The 16,982-nt window shown below is 39.1% G+C and overlaps 1 protein-coding gene across 3 annotated transcripts in view; it reads left to right on the top strand.

The window, feature by feature from the left end:
* Window positions 1–8,089: 8,089 nt before the first annotated feature.
* TPX2 (targeting protein for XKLP2) overlaps window positions 8,090–16,982 on the top strand; it is a 31,992-nt gene continuing 23,099 nt past the window's right edge. The window contains exons 1-18 of one of the 3 annotated variants that reach the window (XM_087675020.1): window positions 8,090–8,502; window positions 8,876–8,952; window positions 9,045–9,100; window positions 9,202–9,266; window positions 9,492–9,687; window positions 9,770–9,881; window positions 13,129–13,260; window positions 13,373–13,471; window positions 13,686–13,783; window positions 13,869–13,947; window positions 14,093–14,155; window positions 14,233–14,316; window positions 14,404–14,504; window positions 14,601–14,679; window positions 14,760–14,825; window positions 14,911–14,979; window positions 15,054–15,128; window positions 15,207–15,326. In XM_087675020.1, coding sequence (XP_087531146.1) covers window positions 8,349–8,502; window positions 8,876–8,952; window positions 9,045–9,100; window positions 9,202–9,266; window positions 9,492–9,687; window positions 9,770–9,881; window positions 13,129–13,260; window positions 13,373–13,471; window positions 13,686–13,783; window positions 13,869–13,947; window positions 14,093–14,155; window positions 14,233–14,316; window positions 14,404–14,504; window positions 14,601–14,679; window positions 14,760–14,825; window positions 14,911–14,979; window positions 15,054–15,128; window positions 15,207–15,326 — 1,725 coding nt within the window. In that variant the 5' untranslated portion in view covers window positions 8,090–8,348. The remainder of the gene's footprint in view (window positions 8,503–8,875; window positions 8,953–9,044; window positions 9,101–9,201; window positions 9,267–9,491; window positions 9,688–9,769; window positions 9,882–13,128; window positions 13,261–13,372; window positions 13,472–13,685; window positions 13,784–13,868; window positions 13,948–14,092; window positions 14,156–14,232; window positions 14,317–14,403; window positions 14,505–14,600; window positions 14,680–14,759; window positions 14,826–14,910; window positions 14,980–15,053; window positions 15,129–15,206; window positions 15,327–16,982) is intronic. The other 2 variants (XM_087675018.1, XM_087675019.1) reach the window with 2 other exon arrangements.

The following is a 16,982-nucleotide window of genomic DNA, read 5'->3' as shown; positions in this document are numbered from 1 at the left end:
GTAGGCGGCAATGGCGTTGGGTAGCACAGTGCGATAACATGAATCCAAATGCCTAGAAGAATTACTATTTTTGATGGGTGCACACCTTATCACTAAAGGCGTGGTGCCAATATTTATTTAGGCACACTTATTTATTAAAGTGCTTGACAAAACATTTATTATATTGTATGCGCATAGACACTCGGTTAAATATTTCATTATTTGATATCTGTATTTGGGCATAGCCTGCCAACTCTTGGACGCCCAAACACCTTACTCTATAATTGGGTAGAAGCAAAAGCATGCTATTTGTAAAGTAGGTTATTTTTTAGCTTAAAGATAAATAAATCTATAAATACATGCCTTGTGAAGTGCTCACACAAGGCACGGGGAGAGATTGCACCCAATTTGTCTTTTTGTCTCATGTCGTGCAAATTCTATTTTGCTTTCTATGAAGGTTTGTAGAGTTCTTTGTTCTTGGCGACCTTCTCGCATTCATTACGCACGCATACAACATATGATCTGCACACCAATGGTATCAGAGTGAAGCTGAGATTAAGAGCTTCCAATCGCTTACCATCTTGCGTGAAGACAAAGCTCCTAGAACAAACGGGCTCTACAGGCTGTCTCGCACATAAGTGTGTTCCTGGCACTAAAGAACCCCCTACTGTACTCTCTGATCGCAAAGGACCTCTCCCATGAGGCGGAGAACCACTCATGAAGTTCCTTTACAAGTCTTTTTTGATTGACAGATAAATAGACAATGACTTTTATGAAGTTTGAGGTTAGAAGCTTGAGAAGCTTAAAGAGAGATTGAGCTCTCCACAATTTCACGATCCGTGGTGGAAGCATGCACTCATAGCCATCGATTCCATCAAGAACATGCCACCATCCCGTGTCAAATTTCAAAAATCATTACGATTTTTAAAAGCTTAAAGTTATTAAGCTTAATCTAAAGCTTCAAGTCTAATTATTAATCTTGTACATAGCGGGAGTTCACACTGTGGTATTCCCGAACCAGTTTCGAAGTTCCATCAAGCCCCTGTTCCCACCTGTAACTTGGCTAAGTGGATCCACAGCAAGTAGGTTGTCACACGCAGTTTATATGGCAGACTATTTTGCTTGGAAGAAGACCATTTTCAATTGCCGTACGCGAGAAAAGCAAGATTGTAAAAGCAAAAGCCATTTATAAAAAAAGCAAGCCTTGTAAACCCAAATTTGAGCAACACTCATCCTTCTAACGAGATTTTGAGTGTGTGAGGTTGTTTTAGATTCTTGTAGGATGTCGAATCATCACATGGACGATTTTATGGGTGAATGGGATTTTCCAGAGCTGACTATGGAGCAGAAACTGGATCTAATCATGATGTAACTTCAAGAAGAGCGAAGAGCATGCCAAAACTTGCAGGCACAATTGGCTACACTTCAACAATCCACTATTGATCAAGACGGAGCGCAACCTGAAGATGTTATTCGATGTACTATTGATACGGTACTCGATGCACAGGCTCTTAGGAAAGAGGCCAAGATAAGTAAAAGAAATTTTAAAATTCGCACTTTTAATGGGCAATGTGATGGCAAAATTGTTATTGCTTTCATTAGTCAATTTGACGACTATTTTCATGAAGAGCAATATGTTGAAAAAGAAAAACTTAAATGCGTCGCTAACCATCCAGTAGACAGAGCATCATTATGGTGGACTGTTGTCTGCAAGAGTGTTTATTGTCCCTCTACTTGGGAAGCCTTTCAAAAGAATTTTTTGCAAAATTTCCTTCCACCTCAATTCCATGAGAAAGCTATCAAACAATGGGATCTCTTACAACAAAGAGATCGTGAATCCATCTCGCAATACATTGAGCGTTTTTGGAGTGCCTTACTTCAACTTCGAATGCTTGAAGATGTTCCTAAGGCGACCCACAAGCACAAGTACATGTATGATTTGCTTGGTCACTTCTTTGTGGAAGTGAATATGTTCAAGCCAAAGACTTTGAAGGATGCGATTTCTTTAGCATATGATGATGAGGATAAAATTCGTGGATGAGAAAAGCAACTGCAACAATTTTCGGTTAATGGTAACTTTGGTACAAAGCAATTCAATTCCAACTTTCGAATATTCAATCAAAATCACTTTGTTCATTCTTCTTTTCGTAAACCTTGGACTCGACCTCTTGCTTTACCATCAAATACAAATTTCTACCAGCCCTTACCAATAACGTCTCCAAAGCAAAGCCTATAGTTTGCTATAAAAGTGTCATAAACCTGGACGCTTAGCAACAAACCGTCAGTCCAAGAAGTAAGCTATTCAAATCAATCACTTGGGAGTGACTGATGACAAGGACCATGAAGATATGCCAGACTTCACTAAAGATAATGATGATATCGGCGATGCTTCAGATACTTTACCAAGTATGCCAAATCCCCATTCATGATTAACAATGAAATGTTTTATGCATGGTCAAGAAAATATTGTTTTGCATGATGATGGAAGCACGCATGATTTTATTTCTGCAAAGTTAGTAAAAGAATTGAATTTACATACTATTCCAACTCATTACCGTATAAAGACTGCATTCTTAGGCACTAAATACAATGGTACACAAGAAGTACATGATTTAGAGATTAAAATTGGTGATTATGTTGAGCGTAGAAATTTCTTAGTTGTGCCTTTACAAGCTAGTGATATTATTTTAGGAATGCCTTGGCATTACAAATATAATCCTGACATAGATTATTCCACACATTCCATGAAAATTCAGCTTAACGGAAACCAAATCACATTACATGGATTGCACACTTTTGATAATTTTTCACTGCTTAGTCATACACATGCTAAACGTGCATTGAGAAAAGGTAGTAAATCATATTTAGCATGGGTGAATGAAATTGAAGCTAAGGAGAATCATATGCATCCTAGCCATGTACAATTTCTTTCACAATTTAAAGATTGTTTTGCTGATGATTTACCACTTGGTTTACCACCTACATGTCCTGAAGACCATAAAATAGATTTAATCCTAGGTTCTCAACCACCATGTAAAGCACCTTATAGACACAATCAGATTGATAAGAAAGAAATCCAAACACAAGTTGTGAATCAAGGACTCATTAGGCCCAGTAATTCTCCTTTTGGTGCACTTGTCCTATTAGTTAAGAAGAAAAATAATACCTATAAGATGTGCATTGACCATCGTGCCCTAAACAAAATCACTATTAAGAATAGATATTCGATCCCTAGGGTAGACGTCCTCATGGATAAACTACAAGGAGCCACTGTTTTTAGCAAGATAGACCTCAAATCTGGATATCATCAAATACGCTTGGATACACCTGACATTTTTAAGACTGCATTTAGAACTCAGTTTGGTCATTATGAATTTCTTGTTATTCCTTTTGGTTTGACCAACGTACCAGCCATATTCAGTCGTATGATGAATTGTATATTTTTGAAGTATCAGAATTGCGTGATTGTTTTCTTTGATGATGTATTGGTTTTCAGTAAGAATGAGAATGAGCATTGTGAACATCTATCTTTAGTTTTCAAATTGTTGAAAGAGAATCAATTGTATGCTAACCCTGACAAGAGTGAATTTTTTCAAACCTAGATTGAATACTTAGGTCACATTGTTTCTTCAGATAGTATTCATGTTGAGCCTAAAAAGATAGAGGAAATTTTGAATTGGCCAATCCCTAAAAATGTGCATGAGTTATGTTTTTTATTAGGCCTTACCAACTTTTATAGAATTTTTGTGAGAAATTTTTCATTGCTTGTATTGCCTTTAACGAAATTGTTAAAGAAAGGTGTTGTGTATCATTGGTCTGACAACCAACAAAAGTCTTTTGATTTGTTGAAACATGCTTTAACACATGCATTTGTCTTGCAATTACCTAATTTTAATTGACCATTCTTTCTAGTAGTCACTAATGCTAGCAGATCAAGAATAGGAGCTGTCCTCATGGAAGATTCACATCCCATAGCCTATTCTAGTTGCAAACTTAAACCTTCTGAGTTGAAGTATTCCACCTATGATAAAGAATTGTTAGATGTAGTTCAAGCCTTACGTCAATGAAAACACGATCTGATGGGATCCGAATTTTTAATTAAAATTGACCAGCAAAGTATCAAGCATCTCCTTAGTCAGCCACAAATTTTTGATCGTCATATTAAATGGGCTACTTTCATTTAAAGTTTTCATCCACTTATCCAATATTAGCCAGGAAGAGAAAATATTATTGCCGATGCCTTGAGTAGAAGACCAAGTATCCATAATATTTCTGTTCTATCCTTTGATTCTCTCACTCCTATGAAGGATACCTATGACCGTGACCTCGTACGTTTTCAAGCTGATTGGAATAAATTAGTTGCTAATAACTGGATTCCAATTGATTCTTTGTTTTATTCTGATGGATCTATGTTTTATGATAAAAGATTGTGTGTCATTGTTCAATTTAGATCAATTGTGTTGCACGATATTCATAATCCTCCATATCAAGGTCATAGAGGTATTATTTCCACTTTGAGAACATTGGTTGAAGATGTTTACTAGTCGCAAATGGAATCTGATATTTTTAACTTTGTTTCTGAGTGTTTAATTTGCCAAAGAGTCAAGCGACACCATGGTAAGCAATATGGTTTGTTAATGCCTTTACCAATTCCTGACCATCCATAGGAACATATTTCAATGGATTCTATAACTGGTTTGCCTAATATACAAGCTAATCATGATATGATTTGGACTATAGTAGATTGGTTTAGCAAACAAATATATTTTCTACCATGTAAGAAAACATTAACTGCATCTCAAGCTGCACAATTATTTTTGAAGATTGTTTTTACTAATCATGGTTTGCCAAAAGTTATTATTTTCGATCGTGATTCTACATTTTGTAATCATTTTTTGACAACTTTATTTTCTAATTTGGGTAAAAAGATTTATTTCTCATCTGCATTTCATCATGAAACCAATGGGCAAATAGAAGCTACTAATAGTACAATTCTAGATCTTTTGTGTGCTTACACAATTTCAAAACCACAAACATGGGACACACATTTGCATCTACTTCAAATTGCATACAATAATACACCACACACAGCTATGCATAAAGTACCTTTTGAAATCATTTATAGATATAGATTGCCTACACCTGTTACATCATTGTTGAATAAAGTTAAAGTTGCTGATGATATTGCCAATATGCATACTACTATTTTTGCTCAAGTTAAAGATATGATTGCGAAAGCTCAGCAATCATATACTAAACAAGCTAATAAGAAAAGATAAGCCATGAGTTTCAATGTTGGTGATTATATATGGTTACGCATTGAAAAAAGAAGCAAAGTGCTAAGAAACACCCTGTTGTTAAATTAGCACCTAGGTTTTATAGACCTTTCAAAATAATTCATAAGATCAATGACAATGCATTTAAATTAGAACTGCCCAAACATTGAAAGATCCATAATACTTTTCATATCAGTTTGCTATGACCTTTTAGAGGCCAATTACCTGTCCACCCTATCTATGAAGACCCTCCTTTGTTAGAAAAAGAAACTAAAATCCTTGAACTTGAAACTATTCTAGACACTGACTTTATGACCACTAGAACCGTAGATATTGGTTAAGTTTAAAAATCATCCTGTCAAAGAGGCCCAATGGATGCATGCCCACGACCTAAGTGTTTACCCCTCATTGCTCACTCCACATTGAGCTAATAGCAATTGAGGACAATTGCTATCCCACCTCGAGGATATGATGCCATGAGGCATATTCCATGGTGGATTCTGTGATTATATTTATTTGCTGGGACTTGTACACAAGGTGGATTCCTTGTGCAAGAAGTTGACGGGGATGCCTATCCTTTTCGGGCGTCAGATTAATTAAATATGCATATGGGTGATTCCATAAAATACATATTAAATTAATGGACGTTTACGAGTTTAGAGTGCGCACTTGAATTAAATTAAGGTTAGGATAGAATTCCAACCTATTTAATTATTTTGTAGCTAAAGACTGCTAGGTATTCACTTTTATTAGGTTTTATTTAATTATTTTCTAACAATTGTGAATGCTTCAGTTGATGTGTAGAATAGCTAGTGATGGCATTGGGTAGCACCGGGCGATGACGTGAATCCAAATGCCTAGAAGAATTACTATTTTTGGTGGGCACGCGCCTTATCACTAAAGGCGTGGTGCTAATATTTATTTAGGCACGCTTATTTATTAAAGTGCTTGACAAAACATTTATTATCTTGTATGTGTATAGGTGCTCGGTTAAATATTTCATTATTTGATATTTGTATTTGGGACACAGCTGGACGCCCAAACGCCTTACTCTATAATTGGGCAAAAGCAAAAGCGTGCTATTTGTAAAGTGGGGTATTTTTGAGCTTAAAGATAAATAAATCTATAAATACATACCTTGTGAAGCACTCACAAAAGGCATGGGGGGAGATTGCACCCAATTTGTATTTTTGTCTCATGTCATGCAAATTCTATTTTGCTTTTTGTGAAGGTTTGTAGAGTTCTTTGTTCTTGGGGAACTTCTGGCATTTGTTACACACGCATACAGCATCTGATCTGCGCACCACTAGTTGATGCTATGCACTTCATGTTTGGCATGTGGTCAATGTGTTGAAATACTCAAGGTGGTGTTAGGAGTTGTTTAGGTCAAAGTACACCAGCAAAGAATATTCACGGTAGATGCAAGAGACAATAAAGTGACTCAAGGTAGTGCCTTTTAGTGAGAAATTTTACAAACTATGGATGAGAATTAATGGAGAGTTGTTTTGGAGACATATATACATTGAAGCTTTTGTTGACCAATATTAATAGTAAAGACAATGTTTGACTTTTTTCCCAATTTATTGTAGGATTATTTTAAGAGTGTTTTCAAAGCATGTGAGAGAGACTATAAATTGAGTACTTTGATTACACCATATGATTATGACTTATCCCTTGACTTTTACAAAAAGAGGAGTTAATTTATTGTTTGATGGAGTTTGTATTAGCTCACTTCTAGCCAAGTTTGAAATATGGACACATGGAGAGAAAACTAAAGGCAAAGCTTTAATATGGAGACTTACAAACATGGAAGACTCTAAACACATGGCATGTCATAATGTAAAGCTTATTTCATTTTTTTGTCTTTAGAACCCCTTTTAATTGTTTAAAGAGTGAGAACATGCATGCAAGAACAGAGTTTAGACAAACAATTAAAATTTTTGTTGGAAAAGCTTAAGCTCAATTTTAATGTTGAGCATGAAAATCATAAGTAATGTGTTTGTCCTTATACACAAGGCATACTAGATATCCTCTAAAAAGATTTTTGTGGAGAAAGCCCCAGGCTTACTTTTAAATTTAAGCCTCAAAGTGATAATATCATTGAATTTTTTGTGGAGAAAGCTAGATCTCAAATTTAAAATTGAGCCATCACCTAAACACATAGCACATTGAGCTTGTTAACATTGTCATAGCTATAAATTCTAGAGAAAACATATCGAAAATCTACAAAGGTGGTACCAAGGAGGGGTATGATGACATTTCGTTTCGTGTAGACATGGATACACACTTGGAGAGAGAGAGAGAGAGAGAGAGAGAGAGAGAGAGAGAGAGAGAGAGAGAGAGAGAGAGAGAGAGAGAGAGAGAGAGAGAGAGAGAGAGAGAGAGAGAGAGAGAGTTTGTGGATGGTCCATGAGAGCACATCACCCCCAATTGTGTTTGGAACAATAAGTGTGTAAGGAGTACACTTCACATCGATTTGTGATTGGTTGCTTGTTTGCTATCGTATGTTGGGTTCCCAATGTGTTATCAACCTTAGGCCTTGGTGAAGGGGCAATCCAACTTTCTATGGATAAATAGTTGCATGCTTCATATATTGTATATACCACTACTTAGGACATTTAGTGCAAGAAGGATAATCTTCACTCTTCAAAGCTAGGTGTAAGGCCTCTTTACCATCACGAGTAGTCAGGACCTAAGCTTTAGCCTTGGCGGGCTACCTTAGTAGTATTTACACGAGTCTCATCCACGTTAAAAACTCCTCTAAGGTGAAGGTGGTGGGGTCCGACAGATCGGACCGTTGAGAAAGGAACCGGGGGGCTTTCAAACAAAAAATTGCAGGGACGCTTGCTTCTAAAAAATTTCTCCCGTCTCTCTCTCTCTCTCTCTCTCTCTGTCTGCGTTTGCGCACCTTTTACTGTGTCTCAAACGGCAACCCGAACAAGGCTTCGAGACGATCTTCCTTCCTCCTGCTGCTGCTGCTGCTGCGAACCCTAGGCCCCGACGACCTGCCTTAATGCTCGCCCCTCCGTCGCCACGCCCCTTCCCCTTCGGTCGCCTCCTTCTCCCTCCGCTCTAGCCCCACGGCCTTCCAAGATGACCAACGCTATGGCTTGCCCCTTGTTCCAATTCGATCCCGACTTCGAGTTCTCCGCCCCTCAGTTCTACGATTTCACTGTGCCCGAGACCGAAGCTCAGATAGCTGAGGCTGAACGATGGTTTGACACGTCCGCCAGCCATGGAGCTTCCCGTAAGTGGCTCCATTTGACGCACGTTTTAGACAATCCAAATTTTCTGACGTAGAAAAAGGATCGCCTTCACCAGACAAGAAGAAAAGGAGCAGTTTAAGATTCATGAATCTGTCGGTAAAGGATTCATGCAAATCATCTGTGTTCAAAAAATTCTCGGAGACATGTCTGAGAGTTCTTGGCTTAGCACCACGCCAGGACAGTCTATTCTCAAGAATGGAATATGATGGTGCCAATGTTCAGGAATGGTGTTACAGGTTCAGGAGTTCAACGACCTTAAAGACCTTAAGAATGCCGTTAAAGAATGCAATTGTAAGAAAATGGCTGCTTGTTGCGAGAGATGTGAGTGTGATCAAGGAACTTATGTTATTGCAGCTTTTTCAATCAAATCAAGAGAGCTGGTTTCTACCCCGAACAGGTCTGGTGGTGATAGTGCAGAAAATCTCGATCAGGTTTGGAGTACAAGTTTCATTTCAGCTCAACTCAATTATTCACTGTTGCGGATAGCTTTTTAACATGACCTTTGAACTGAATGAGATTTCAGATGGATACCTGTACCATGTCTGATTATAATGATCACAATGGGGTAGCATCTCCAATGTAAGCTTGTGATATACGTTTTGTAATTCTTTAAACATAAAATTTAGTCTTCTTTCTTCTCTTTACAGCTTTGAATCATAAACTTGCTTAATGCTGTACAGGGAATTTAGAAGCACAGTTAATCAACAATTCAGTGATGAAGATCACTGTGAAGCTATGGCTACAGGTGAGGATAGTTGGATACAATAAAGGCCTCTGACCCATTATATAACATGATGTCTGGCAACATAAATATAAGAAATCTATCATACATCTAATTCCTGCACATAATGTGCTCACACTTTGGGAAGGTTTAATTTCCCCTGTGACCCTATGTGGGGGCATATTAATAGCTTTTTCTGCCAGTCCATTTCATGTACTACTTGCTGAAGTTTGCATTTGTAATTTGTAGTAGATGGACATCAAGAGCCTGTGGATCTGGATCTTCTTACTCCAGCGAAGCATTGCACAGGAAGCAGAGTTAGTACCAGAAAGTCTGCATTGTTATCTCCTGGCAGCCTTCTTGCCAAGCGTGGCTACACAGAGATGTGCACCAAAGTTTCTCAGTCAGCGAAGCCAGCAGCCAAAGTCTTGAATTCTCTGCAAAGGTTTTATATTTCAATGGAAGTAACACTGCATGCTTAAGCTTTCTGGTACTGATTGCCTGATTGTTGAAGGTTTTTTGAGCAGACGGAATCAGTGTTCCTCCTTGAAGAAAGAGAGAGGAAATGTAGAGAAATTTAGTACGGCTGAGCTTCAAGCAATGAAAAAACAAAAACTCGAGGGGGGGCGCCTTAGACAGGTGAGCCAGCAACTAGAGATCAAAGAAAAAAGTGGAACTCTTTCCTCCATTGTGATGTTTGCTTTATGTATAATGGAGAATCAATTTTGCACTACTATGAGGAGCCAGAATTGTGACCTGATGAAGCAAATGCCTTTATCTTCTTGTCCCCATCATGCATGTAATCTGATGACTTGCCTATCTTTAGCAGCTGGATCCTGATGGATTGTCAGAAAATTTGTTTGATTAGGCACTCTGCAGCCTCTGGGATTTAAGATACCACATCTGGAATGGATTATAAAATGAAATCAGAGCTTAAATGAAACACTGAGCTCAAACAACTCTCCCTGGGATTTCTCAAGTTTAAAATTGGTGTTGTTTAGCAGTTGTTTGAGTTTTAGCCAAAGGCCCAAAAGAAGCATTGAAAATTTGAACTGTTCTCAGGTTATATGTCTGCTTGGAAGGCAGCACATTCTGGGAGCATTTTGGGAGGCAACTGTATTTTGCGTTTTGAACTTTGCTGGTCTGTTGACAGGCCTTGCCTGCAGTGCTGTTTTTGGAAGTTAAGAGGTTCAGATGAAGCATTGACCTCAAAAAGCTTTCCCTGGATTGATCAGCTGTGGAATTGTGGCCAAGTGCTTAAAAGAAGCATGGACAATTTCCCCTATTCTCAGTGTAGGTAACATTGCTTGCAAGGCAGCACATTCTGGGAGGCAAATGAACTGCATTTGGTGTTTTGAAATTTGCTGGTCTGTGGACCTTGCCTATAATGTTCTTTTGGATGATCAGTGGGTAAGTCGCCTGGCATACAATCTACTGGCACAGTGCCAGATGTTAGCTTCTTCCACAAGATGATGTTTTGATACAAGTTTCCACAATTTGTGTTTCCAAAATTGTATCTGCCAAAGAAGGTGAGACTTCATGGCTTGACGTTACTGCTGTTTGTGCCTGTGGGCAATGTGCAGCTTAACTCCTGTAAGTAAATGGTGCTAGTGGACAAATCGGTTGCACAGCAAGCAATCTATGATCCTTAAGGATCTATATGTGATAGGAGGGACAAGAAATTGATCAGGGCTTGAACTTTTTGTTTGATTTGCATGTTGGGATGGTTGGTTTACACTACCGTTTTCTAGTGATTGGTCTTTACTGTAGTAGTCAGGTGTGAGTGATTATGATATTGGGTGGTGGTTGTTACGTGTTGCATGATGTTGTGGAAGCTACCAAACTACTTTCAGGATTCATTGTTCTCAATTCCCTTTCCAAACAAAGCTTTCTTTTCCCTGAAAAAAGGTGTGGCTAATTCTAGAGCTTTCTGAAACTTAGAAATCACTCCTATCTACAAGCCTCTCAAGGTGGTCTGGGGATATGGGGATAGAAGCCATGGAGGGGGGTGGGGTAGCAACACCTAGTGCTGCTGTTTGCATTATGTGGGGATAGAAGCCATGGAGGGGCGTGGTGTAGCAACACCTTGTGCTGCTGTTTGCATTGTGAAAAACAGGCCATGAAGCTTGTGTTGGTGAAGGGAGTCAACCTGTAGCTGATTCCAGCAGCCGGGGAGTGAGTGGAAAGCTACAAAGCCTCTCTCAGGATCCATTGTTTGGGATTTCTTTTTTCAAAGAGCTGTTTTGTCTAGTAGGTTTTAGGCAGTATTCTTTGTGTCGTATGCATGAATGGAGTTCAAATTCCCTTGGTGAACTCCCTTAAATGGTTGATCTTTATCATAGTGCTCTTGTTGATTTGAGCACATTTGACATTTATTTTCTTCGTTCGGCATAAGAACCTACTTCACTTGAGCAGTTATGCATGTTTGGGTTGGTTGTTTTACATACATCATGCTATTGGGGCTACCAAACTAGTGGTCCACTTCTATGATGTGTGAAGAGATGAGCAAGGGTTTGTTGCTTAAGCTGTTGCATATCAATTCCCTTTCTGAACAAAGCCATTGTTGTTTTAAAAGGGAAAACTATTTCTAATTGCATTCTTCTGTTCCATTGGACTATGGTTCTATAGCAGGATTTGCTTGGACAGTACTCTTGATCCTTTATATACACATCTGTAATTATTTGTGAATGGAGTGGTGTCTCTTGGGGATCAAACTTGCTTTACTGACTGATTGTTACCACAATATTCTTTGCTCTAAGTATTTATGCATGTTGGGTGGTTGTTGCATTCACATCATGTTGTTGGGGCTATCCTTTAATGACAGGTCTTTAGCAAAACAATCTTCTTCATTTCAGCACTTACGCATGTTGGAGGTGGTTGTTTTACTTGCATCATCTTGTTGGAGTGATGAAATCACTATGATGATCAGTTTTAATGTGTGCAAAAAAAGGTTTCACTGTTTCACATTGCTGTTTTTGTATCCATTCCCATTTCTAACCTAAGCTATTTGTAAACAGGCGAACCATTTCTAATCTCATTCTTTGTTTTATGTGGGTATTACAACTGATGTCTTACATAACATGTTCATCAATATGTAGGCTAATCTATAGTCATATATTTTATAGATATGCATAAAAGTGGCGTGTAATGCCATTTGATCTTTGTGGATCATATCCCAAATTGATCGTTGAAAAATACCTAATTGTCTTGCTACTGCTTGCTTATTAGTGTGTGTGACATTCTGTTTGCACATCTATATTCGTCATATGTACATTTTGCAGAAGAAGGGCACATACATGCAAGTGCCTGGTTATTCTTCTTTCGACATGATAAATGTACACATATGCATGCACCATGTGCGCATGTTGCACATCTATATTCATCATATTTACATTTTGCAGAAGAAGGGCATACATTCAAGTGCCTGGTTATTGTTCTTTCAACACGATAAATGTGCACATATGCATGTACCATGTGCACGCGCGCGCACACACAGAGAGAGAGAGAGAGAGAGAGAGAGAGAGAGAGAGAGAGAGAGAGAGAGAGAGAGAGAGAGAGAGAGAGAGAGAGAGAGAGAGAGAGAGAGAGAGAGAGAGAGAGAGAGAGAGAGAGAGAGAGAGAGAGAGAGAGAGAGAGAGAGAGAGAGAGAGAGAGAGATGTACACATATGCATGCACCATGTGCGCATGTTGCACATCTATATTCGTCATATGTACATTTTGCAGAAGAAGGGCATACATTCAAGTGCCTGGTTATTGTTCTTTCAACACGATAAATGTGCACATATGCATGTACCATGTGCACGCGCGCCCGCACACAGAGAGAGAGAGAGAGAGAGAGAGAGAGAGAGAGAGAGGAACAGAACAAGAGTAATTATGTGGAATCAGATAATGAGTATTAAGGAGCAAAAGCAGCCAGTGAGAACTCCAGCACCGTTGACAGTGCCTCGTGCATTTAATTTCTCTACAGAAAAGCGTCTAGCAGCAAATAAAGGAGCTGAAAGCTCTGCTGTTGCCAAGGTTGAGACTGGTTCTTATCCTTTCTATTGTGTAGTTGTTTAACTAAACTTATCAAACCAGGTTTCCCTGTCCTTTTTATAATGCATTCAGTCCTCTATCTTTCTCATCACAGGTTGGAAAGGCAGCATCCCCATTTGTCTCAGTAGCTGAAAAAGTTAGGAGATTCCAGATGAAAACACCTGAAAGGTTCCACAACCGTCCACCAAGTCATGTGAGTTCAACATGTTTTGACATTCCATTGCAGATGAACTTTTGCATTTGGTGTGATGGTGAGACTAATGTAAATTTGATCTTAGGATGGCTCTTTTGGTTTAACTTTTGCATTTAGTGTGATGGTGAGACTAATGTAAATTTGATCTTAGGATGGCTCTTTTGGTTTAACTTCTGAAAAGGCGAAACCAAAACTAATGTAAATTTGATCTTAGGATGGCTCTTTTGGTTTAACTTCTGAAAAGGCGAAACCAAAGCTAACCAAGCCGAGGGAGCCTGAATTGGAGACTTCCCAAAGGGCTAGGCCAGCAAGGTCCGATGTCCAGGATATTTAAATGTGGTTTGTTGAATGCTTTTGGCTTTCTTGTCTTAAGCCATGCTTTTCCTCCGTCATGCAGGGTTAAGAGCACGGCAGAACTGGAGGCTGAGATGCTTGCAAAAATGCCCAAGTTCAAAGCCCGACCTCTAAACAAGAAGGTGATCATTTTTGAAACATGAATAACAGAGCAGTCGTTAATGATCGTAGCAAGCAAACAACTTGACTCTAGTCCCCCAAATGTCAGTTCATCCTATTGTAAAGACAGACATTTTTGCTCAAGCATATGCATGGTGCATATTGCAGATTTTAGAAGCTCCAACATTACCTGCACTACCAAAGAGCACTCCAATTTTACCAGAGTTCCAGGTCTGACTCACACCTATCAACACTAATTCCAGCTGAATGACGTTGAATCACAGAAACTGAGTGTGTTTGTACCCCAGGAATTCCACCTCAGGACAATGGAGCGTGCAATGCAGCACTGTGGGTCTGCTTCCAATGCGTCTGTTTCCTCAGCAGACTCAACGGTGGAAAGACTTCCAAGACTGCTGTTAATTTTATTGGTAGTAGCCAGGAGTTGGCGGGGTTAACACAGTCTTACTTGTCTGTAACAGTTTGAGGAGCGTAGACAGCGACGCAAGTCAGCTCCTGATGGAGGCCTCACTGAACCCAGGACACCCCATCTGGAAACAGCTGCTCGTGCACGGCCACCCAAGTAAGGATAACTTCAAAGTTGGGAAGGAAGCTTACTTTTCTTTCTCTTGAACAATACCAGACAAACCTTAACGTCACTTTGTATACCGTTCATCAGAGTAAAGAGTTCCATTGAACGGGAACAGGAAGAGCTGGCAAAGATGCCCAAGTTCAAAGCCCGACCTCTTGATAAGAAGGTGTGCGTACTATAAATGTACAACGCTTTTTTTCACAAATATGCCTTGATTCATGACATTGTTTCACATATTTGCACCAGATATTTTGGAGCCGTGGCGACCTAGGAATATTTCGGAATACAAAACGCCAAGTCACCACACCAGTGGTATTATATACGAACTGCTCTACGCCATTATGGAAATGGTATTCGTTGTCTATTCATTTATACTTCGAATCATTCTTTTTGACAGGAGTTTCACTTTGCCACCGATGAGCGCATTCCGAATCAGCCAGAAATTCCGTTGGATCTCTTTAGCAAGGTACTTTAATCGACATATAACTAACACACACGCGCGCGCTCAGAGGAACTGAAGAACTGTGTTTATCTGGCCAGCTTTCTCTTAATTCTCAGCAGGAGAATCAGCCTCCTAAACCAACGAAGCCTGAGCCTTTTCACCTGCTGACGGAGGTAACAACAGTTGTGTTGCACGTGCAGGTGTTTGCTCATGTTGTATACACAGTAATGCTGTATGTCGTTGTTGTTTAGGACCGAGGGCAGAAGAAAGAACAGCGTATGCTGATGGAGCTCAAAGAAAATGAATTAAGAGAACACGAGCAAAGGATACCAAAGGCCAATCCACTTCCTTACACCACAGATTATCCTGAGGTTTGTCTTTCTCTTGAGATGGTTCCTGAAAATAAACCTGCTAAACTACAAGGTGACTATCCATAGTTGATCCTAGGTCAGACAATGCACTCCTGCGGTAGTGTTACATTGCCCTTAACAATGTTGCCCGTAAATACTTAAATTGATAATTAATGCAATGTCTTTCTTGAGGTGGCTGCTATGGCTACATGTTTGATGTGAAAGAGCGATTCACATATATGTTACCGTTCATTTATGCTCATTTGTTATATATTTTTACAATTCCAAGTTCTACTGTAGTCATTAATGTGGTAGGTTTTCTTTTTCCTACATTTTCAGTTTGTGTAGGAAGCTTCAAGGCATTGAACCCTTAGTAGTAGGAGGATCAGCTTGTAGGTGTTAATTGTCTTACTACCTCTTTTCTGTGCCACATTTAAAGATGAGCCCTCTTAGCATGTCTTTGTGCCTTGTTTTAAGGCCCAAACCTTTTTATCACGTCCTTTTGGTATTAATAATGAAGCATTACCTTTCTTTTGTAAGGTTGTCTAGCATCTCAATCTTGTTTTAAAGAAAGGATTGGAATTGCTCTTGAAAATTGAGAAAATATATTGACATTGAATCTCCATCTCTTGATTTAGGTCCTAAGAATATCCTAAGTTGGGCAGCTTTTGGAGCATTTCAAGCAGTAGGTTGGCCCATTTTAGTAGGCGAGCTTGTCATCCATCTCCCTTACTTGGGGGTACTATTATTCTCTTTTGATCATTGCTAATTCTCTTTGTTTGCTCTTGGTTGACTCTTCTCTGGAATCTCTCTTTCATTCTCTCATGCAAGGTTCTATATAGGGAATGACTTGGACTTGGAACTGCTTGGAATGGTAGGTTCTTTTCACACCACTCCGCACCTCTATGACTATATAGTCACATGGAAAGGCACTTCTTGGTCATCTTGTTTCCCAATTCCTATTTTTATGTCCCTCGCCTTGCCCAATGAATGATGTTGATGAACCTTTGAATGATGCTTTCACATCATTCTAATAGGCATGGTGACATTTGAATCCAAGGCACCATCTTATCTTTCTCCATTACACCAGTTGCAGAGGTTTACCAAAGGAGTACTCCTTGATTCCTTGCCACATGAGGAAAAATGCCCAATGTAGAATCAAAGAGAGGCATTTGTGCAACCAAATAAGCGAGAAGCATAAACAAAAGAAAAAGTAGAAGAGGTTTGGCTTGCCAAACATAAACTTGTCTTCAAGCTAGTTGTATAGCATTTACAATACCCATGGCTAATCTTCCTATATCTTAGCTAATTGTAAGCTGAAGCTCCCTCACTACAAGTCTTGGAATGGAGTCCTAGGAATCTAAGCATTCATCAATGTGGTGGGTTTTACCTTTGACGAATCCTCTTGAAAATCAATAGTAGTGCCTTGCAAAAAGCAAGAGAACAATCTAAAGATTTAAGAAGCCAAGAAGTGTGTTAATGGAAAAATTGAAGCTCTTCGATTGCCATTGACAACCCCCTACCACAAAGGTGGTATATATACAAATCTTGGAAGATCACCAATGCAAAGCTAGCATATGTAACACCACATCCAACTAAGAGACCCATCCTTGAAAGTTGACCCTAGGTCTAGTCTCTTCCACAACATGAAGTAAATGGGTTGCATGAGTTCTTGAA

This window comes from Lygodium microphyllum, chromosome 3 (assembly GCF_053477565.2).
Source record: "Lygodium microphyllum isolate KBCC chromosome 3, Lygodium_microphyllum_v1.1.10, whole genome shotgun sequence".
NCBI lineage: Eukaryota > Viridiplantae > Streptophyta > Polypodiopsida > Schizaeales > Lygodiaceae > Lygodium > Lygodium microphyllum.
The sequence above is the reverse complement of the archived record's forward strand: the minus strand, read 5'-3'. Positions and strand labels throughout refer to the sequence as shown.